The sequence below is a fragment of the Agrilus planipennis genome, unplaced genomic scaffold (assembly GCF_000699045.2).
Source record: "Agrilus planipennis isolate EAB-ADULT unplaced genomic scaffold, Apla_2.0 scaffold29, whole genome shotgun sequence".
In the NCBI taxonomy this organism is placed as follows: domain Eukaryota; kingdom Metazoa; phylum Arthropoda; class Insecta; order Coleoptera; family Buprestidae; genus Agrilus; species Agrilus planipennis.
Genome location: NW_020442462.1, coordinates 1,828,183 through 1,834,657, shown reverse-complemented (window position 1 = coordinate 1,834,657; position 6,475 = coordinate 1,828,183). Strand labels below are relative to the sequence as shown.

General features: G+C 30.7%; 2 protein-coding genes across 2 annotated transcripts in view; one reads left to right on the top strand and one right to left on the bottom strand.

The window, feature by feature from the left end:
* LOC108744436 (A disintegrin and metalloproteinase with thrombospondin motifs adt-1) overlaps positions 1 to 4,055 on the top strand; it is a 30,560-nt gene extending 26,505 nt beyond the window's left edge. Inside the window, exons 9-13 of the mRNA XM_018480192.1 lie at positions 507 to 727; positions 805 to 986; positions 2,835 to 2,980; positions 3,061 to 3,582; positions 3,858 to 4,055. Of these exons, the coding sequence (XP_018335694.1) occupies positions 507 to 727; positions 805 to 986; positions 2,835 to 2,980; positions 3,061 to 3,582; positions 3,858 to 3,956 (1,170 nt within the window). The 3' untranslated portion in view covers positions 3,957 to 4,055. The remainder of the gene's footprint in view (positions 1 to 506; positions 728 to 804; positions 987 to 2,834; positions 2,981 to 3,060; positions 3,583 to 3,857) is intronic.
* A 63-nt stretch (positions 4,056 to 4,118) lies between these two features.
* On the bottom strand, positions 4,119 to 6,301 carry LOC108744482 (sulfide:quinone oxidoreductase, mitochondrial). Its single transcript, XM_018480270.2, has 6 exons — positions 5,968 to 6,301; positions 5,590 to 5,920; positions 5,319 to 5,513; positions 5,055 to 5,264; positions 4,808 to 4,994; positions 4,119 to 4,707 (listed from the first exon to the last, which is right to left on the bottom strand). The coding sequence occupies exons 1-6, from the start codon at positions 6,054 to 6,056 to the stop codon at positions 4,403 to 4,405; spliced, it is 1,317 nt and encodes a 438-aa protein (XP_018335772.1). The 5' UTR covers positions 6,057 to 6,301; the 3' UTR covers positions 4,119 to 4,402.
* Positions 6,302 to 6,475: the final 174 nt, after the last annotated feature.

The window sequence follows — 6,475 nt, the reverse complement described above, 5'->3', positions numbered from 1 at the left end:
CAAGCATCAAACAAGCACTTGATGCAGCGAAACTATTAAAAAAATACTTTTTATATAATCAAATTGATCCAGCAGTATCTCAAGATATGAGTAAGATACGTAACAAAATACAATTAAAATATTGGAGCAGCAAAAAACATCAGACGAAGATAACAGGCTATACGCAATGTATGAATAATAATGTTCGTGTGCAACATGTGTACTATATTACTATATTGGTAAATGCATATTATTATAGAATAGTAAAATAATATCTTTTATTTCTCTCCATTTAACTACCACTCGAAAAATGTTCAGTCTCTTAAGTGTCGTTATATAGAGTTTACACTGTATTTGGTATATGGTACAGTAAATATAATAAATTAATGTGCGGGTTATCGAGTAATAGCAAAATAGGTATTAAATAAAAAATACTAAAAGAAGAATGTAAATATTTCTTTGAATTTTTCGAAAGAACGATTGTAGTATATGTGTAAATAATAACGGTTGGATGGATTCCATTTTAGTGGTGTAGGGGTGGAAAATGTATTTCCAGAAAACTGAATCCATTTAAAATGGCTTACGCAAGTAGTCCTGGAGCACTCGTTATAGAGAAAGTGGATGGAAGCTGGTCAAAGTGGAAGTCAAAAGGTGAATGCGATTCAGGCTGCTTATTTGGAGAAGAAGGAAGACTTAGAAGTGGTAGCACAGGAATCGAGGTTTCTGTTAGGAAATGTGATAACCCACGGTAAGAAAATATTTTTTTTTAATAGTGCGTCTACGAAAAGTTTCTTGATATCATGCAATATTTTCTTTTCCTTTTAGTCCTCAAGGAGGTGGTAGAACTTGTCAAGGAATTGATAAAAGATATCAGACGTGTGTCGCAAAGCAATGTTTGAATGTACCGCGTTTGACCATAAACGAATTTGCAAACCAGATTTGTACCAGAGCGAAAGATGTAGACAAGGAATTTACTGGGTTTGGATTCCAAAAGAATAGTTTAGACGGTGAGTTTTCTTTTTAATTTGAAATACTTATTAAAAATCAGATACAAGGAATTTCGCTTAGAAAATGTAAAAGGATGGTATCAATTACATGCTAAGCCACAGTAAAGGGTGAAATTTTGCAAGTTCAAATTCGAAAAATTATGAATCAATTTCTTGAACTACCCTAATATACATTTTCGTCAAAACAGATGCTATATTACGTCATCTCTGTCGTTCAAATTTAAATTGACTTGAACCACATTATAGAGCCATATTTGATGAGACTTAAATAGGACTCGAAATTGTGAACTATTTCCTACAATTTCGCAAAAACATTATTTTCGTCAAAACGTGTATCAGTTTAGGACACTCTGTTGTGCTTATATAATTCAAATTTATATTGGCATAAACCACAGCAAAGAGTTATGGGCCCATAATTGATGATGGGTTAAAAAGGACGAAATTATAAATTGTTTCCTTCGTGGAGACACTGTCACCTGACGACACTCTGTCGCGTGTTTATCGTACAAATTTCAATTGGTTGGAACAACTGTAAAGAGCAAAACTTAGGCGACCAAATCTGATAATTGGGCCCGAAAAATAAAAATTGTTTCCTTCGAATTCGTAAAAAAGCATTTTCCTGGAAACACTGTCACCTTACGACACTCTGTCGCGTGTTTAACGTACACATTTTAATTGGTGGGAACTATTGTAAAGAGCGAAATTTGGACAATCCAATCTGATACTTAGTTAAAAGGGACCCGAAAAAGATAAATTGTTTCCTTCTAATTCGTGAAAACACATTTTCATGGAAGCACTGTCACCTTACGACACACTGTCGCCTGTTTGTCGTACAAATTTCAATTGGTTGGAACGAAAAGCGAAATTTGGGCGACCAAATCTGATAATTGGTTAAAAGGGGCCCGAAATTATTAATTGCTTTCTTCAAAACTGCAAGAACACATATTCGTGAAAACGCTATACTTTACGACACTCTGCCGCGCTTTTATCATATAAATTTAAACTGGCTTACGTGTTTCTGGGAGAGCTTTTAAATAAAAAAAAAAACAAATTATAAAATCCCCAAATATCGCGTATTTTGAAGTTTTTACAACAAATACATTTCTGGAATACGGGACCAGTTACAAGTCCCCAAGAGTCCGGTCCAGATGAATAGTGCCTTATTTGCTACTCTTAAACCCCAATTGGATTCAAATATACAATTGCTAATGTAATCACGTTTTTTTAACGAATCTTTTCGAAGTTTTTGATCTGTCTACTTTGTACGTTCGGTTACTTAATCCAGTTATCATACTTATTATCTTATTATAAAAAAGTGCCTTTAAAAAGAGAAATTAAAGTATATAGATGGAGTAAATGAAGTATGCAACCCAAATAACTTTCCAATTAAATACAATTTGAACAGCTAAAAACATGTATACAAATGCCTTTAATTTTATAATTAAAACGTCGTTTTGATGAAACATATTCTTATGTTTTATTAAAAAGAATGTTTTCCAGGACTGACAAAAGCTATTAAAAAAATTTAAAAGAGCTAGAAATTGTACAAAAATTTATAAACTAAATAACTTAATACTTGAACGTCGAAGTTTTAGCATACGTTTTTTTGGTATTTATTATAAAGGAGAGGAATGAAACTTTGTTACTGTTAAGTCAGATAAAATTTAATTTATTAAACTAATTTATAATTAAAGCTCACATACAACGCGGGCAACCTAAGGGTTCTATTCCCGGTCTATTCAGTACGTTTTCTTCTTATATTCGGTAAAATAAATTGGTTAAATATCACGAGAAATCTACTTAAATTTATGATGGTCATTAACTAATATCCCGATTTTTACGAATTAGCTCAAGAATCTTGCGCTGTTTGGTGTCAAAGGCGAAACGGCCAAATTAAAGCACGGGGTTGGAGCTTCCCTGATGGAACAGTATGTAATATGAAACGTGGAAATAGTACAGAAAGCCCAACTTATTGTATCAACGGACGATGTGAGGTAAAAATAATAAGTTCTTTGCTTTACAATAATAAAGTAAAAATCAAAATAAATAAAACAGAAAATGCCCTTTTTTTTAGGAATTCATCTGTAAGTCTTCCGAGGAAACTAAATTTCTTCAGCATTCTGAACAATGTCCAAAAATAAAAGTAGCTTCGGAACTCTCGCAAAAGTTAAATAAAAGGAAATCAATGGAACCTGTTGAAAATTGGACTGTCGCAAGCAGTTGTCATTACAATTGTATTGTTCCTGGCAAGGGAATTCGCTTGGTTTTTAATAAACATAAACGAAAATATTATACAATTCAATTGTGTCAGCCAAATAAACAAACTTGCAATAAACTTAAATCTCCATTACAATATGCTTCAATGATATGCCGTCAGTATAAAGATAAAGTACAAGGTTTATCCGGATTTGGTTTGCAAATTTTTCCTAATGATGAGGAAGATGTAGATAGACCCTGCAAAGTTGCTTGTCAAGATGATAAAATTTTGCATAGGTTTTATCTAGTTAATGGTAAAGGGGGTTGGTTTCCATTCGGGACAGAGTGTTCAGGGAGAAACATGAAAAGAAAAGCTTACTGCGTTAGCGGAAAATGTATTGTAAGTATACAATTAAAATTAAGAAACAGAACGGTTTTCCTTTACTTTTTTAAATTGGTTGCACTGATTTTGATAACAAGTTCCTTGTACAGAAATTTTCTATTTTTGCCATTTTTTCTTCTGAACAGTAGTTCAGAGTTTAATATTTGATGGTCCCTAACTGTCTTAAAATGTATAAATAGGATACCCCAGATGAGACTGGCGATTCTTTTTATTATGATTTGCAAAAATTAAAGCGTTTACACTATTCCTTCTGATTATTTTTTTATTTTAAGGAATTTACCCAAGAAGACGTTCCGCTTTCTGAATTTACGGATTCGTTATTTCCAAAGCTTTTAAGAAAACGACGATGGTTAAAAAATACAGTGAATTAATCTAAAGGTAGATTAAAGAATGTATTAATATTAAATATTATAATTGGACTGTGATTTTGCACTTTACTATAGTCATTCCTATTAATAAAGCATTTTTAGTAAATTTAAGTATTGACATGATTTCAATTGCGGGAAAGTTGTGGACATACAAATACTAAGAAATTAAAAACTTAATAAAAATATATTTTGATGCAATAACATATTAGATAAACTATAAAGTAACAGACAACATTATAATTTTTTATGATTAAATACACATCTTACTAGTTATTGATGTCATAAAATTAATACAATACATACTTTTATTAGTACGGCCTAATACATATTGTTACGATATATATTAATAAAATATCATCAGTTAATTAAACATTAAAATTGTAATTTTTCTTTTCTCATTCTCATATGGTAAAACTTTAATGTTTAAAATTGAAATATAAATTTAATCGTTATTTGAGCTTCAGACGCAATAATTTTCGAACTATACCTGGCCCATTCCACACTCCTCTTAACATCAAGTGCCAGTAAAGAGGAGGCAGAATGTCCTTCTTTAAGAAATAGAATATCCATCTTTCTTGGTCTTGACGAAATGGTAGAGTCTCTAAAGGTTGTAAATCATAATCAAATTCAGCCAATATACATGAATTATATCCTGTTACTAGAGGACATGATGCATAACCATTGTATGATCTTGACATCTTTTTTCCATCTATCAGGCAATTTATATTATCATATAAAACTTTTGATTGACATCCTAAAACATTAATTTATTTTAAAAATTAAAGTAATAACAATATTTTTCTAATTCCCTATTATTTTAAATGTATTTTATTTATAAATTTTAATTAATGTACCAATAGCTGCTGCAGTTTTTGAATTAGGTGTGCTACAACAATCTCCAAGTGAAAAAACATTTGGAAATCGTATGTGCTGTAATGTGTTCTTATCGACATCAACAAATCCAGCTTCATTTACAAGAAGTTTGTTTTTCTTTATGACATTAGGAGGTGACATTGGAGGAGTAACATGTAACATGTTGTACTAAAATAATAGTATAAAGTTACAAAACTGCTTTTTCATTACTGAATAAAAGAAGCAAACCTCTAATTGAGTTTTGATATCAGGGTTGTCCAAGTTCTCAAAGTAAGCAATTCTCTTATCAGGGTCAATTTTAACAAGATTTGTCCTCAAATTGACATGAATTCCTCTATTTTCAACAATCTTCCAAAGAGCATCTGCATATCGTTTTACACCAAAAATAACAGGTAATGAAGTGTTATAATAAATGTTAACTTTGTCCCGTTTTCCATTCTAAGAATTATAATGCAGATTACATGAAATCTATAAAAAATTAATATACCTTACAATTCTAAGGTAGTCTTCAGTTAAATAACATATTTTTTGAGGAGCACCTGGACATTTTACAGGACTATCAGGATAAGTAAAAACTGCATTGCCCGATTCTAATTTCTGTAAAACTTTGTAGGTGTTTTCCACATATTCTGGTGAATAATTTGAGCAAACATAGGGTGTTGTCAAAGCTTCATTTAGTCCTACAATCTTTGCATCAATTTATTAAAAATCTCTGCTTTTATTCTTTCATTAACATAATATTTATAAAAAATGGCAACTGTACCTCTTCAAAATGTAATATCAAGCCAGTAGATATGACTATATAGTCATATGTGATTTGATCACCATTAGATAGTAAAACAGAGTTAGTTTCAGGCTTAAATTCTACAACACTATCCTTTATCCATGTTGAATTTTTAGGAAGAACTGAAGCAGTACTACGGAGTGAATCTTTAAGAGACCTTATACCAGCACCAACTAATGTAAATAATGCCTGATAATAATGGATATCACTGGGCTCAACTATTATGAGTTCATGTTTCTTGAGTATTTTAGAAAATTTAGCAGAAACTGAACAGCCTCCACTGCCTCCTCCAACAATAAGAACCTTACAACTAAAAACTTAATTTTTATAAAGAGTAGTAACAAAAATAAACTCTACCTTAAACTTTTAAATCTTCTGGCATTGATAGAAATATTCTGACCAATTGGACTTAAATGTAACAGTTTCTTAATATTATTTAATGCCATATTTGTGATTGTAGAGGAGCACAACTAATAAGATATTAATTAAGGTTTCCAGAACTGTTTACTAAATAACCAATACTCTAATTATAACTGTACTCAAAACCTAGATAATATGGCACGAATACATTCGATAAGAAGTAAATAAAAATAAAATTAATTACATAATTTCGGTTAAACAATTTTTTAGACATTAGAATATGTTTTAAATGATATGACATTTAACTGTCACCATAGACTGTCACGAACAACAATTCTAGGTCACACATAGCCATAAACTACAAATGTCAAAACAGACTTGACTATTTCACAATGGTTTCATAGAAATACTAGAGTCGCAAAAAATTATATGAAAAGTTTTAATCTTTAACCTTTACGTATATTTGATAGGATTTTCATTATGTCATATTAATTTTCTTTTTCAA

Bases quoted from the DNA above. Each gene is read 5' to 3' on its own strand.
- LOC108744482 (XM_018480270.2), bottom strand. From the start codon at position 6,056: ATGGCATTAAATAATATTAAGAAACTGTTACATTTAAGTCCAATTGGT. The intron at 5,514-5,589 runs GTACAGTTGCCA...ATTGATGCAAAG, and splicing joins TGATATTACATTTTGAAGAG to ATTGTAGGACTAAATGAAGC. The intron at 4,708-4,807 runs GTACATTAATTA...TTAATGTTTTAG, and splicing joins AAAAACTGCAGCAGCTATTG to GATGTCAATCAAAAGTTTTA.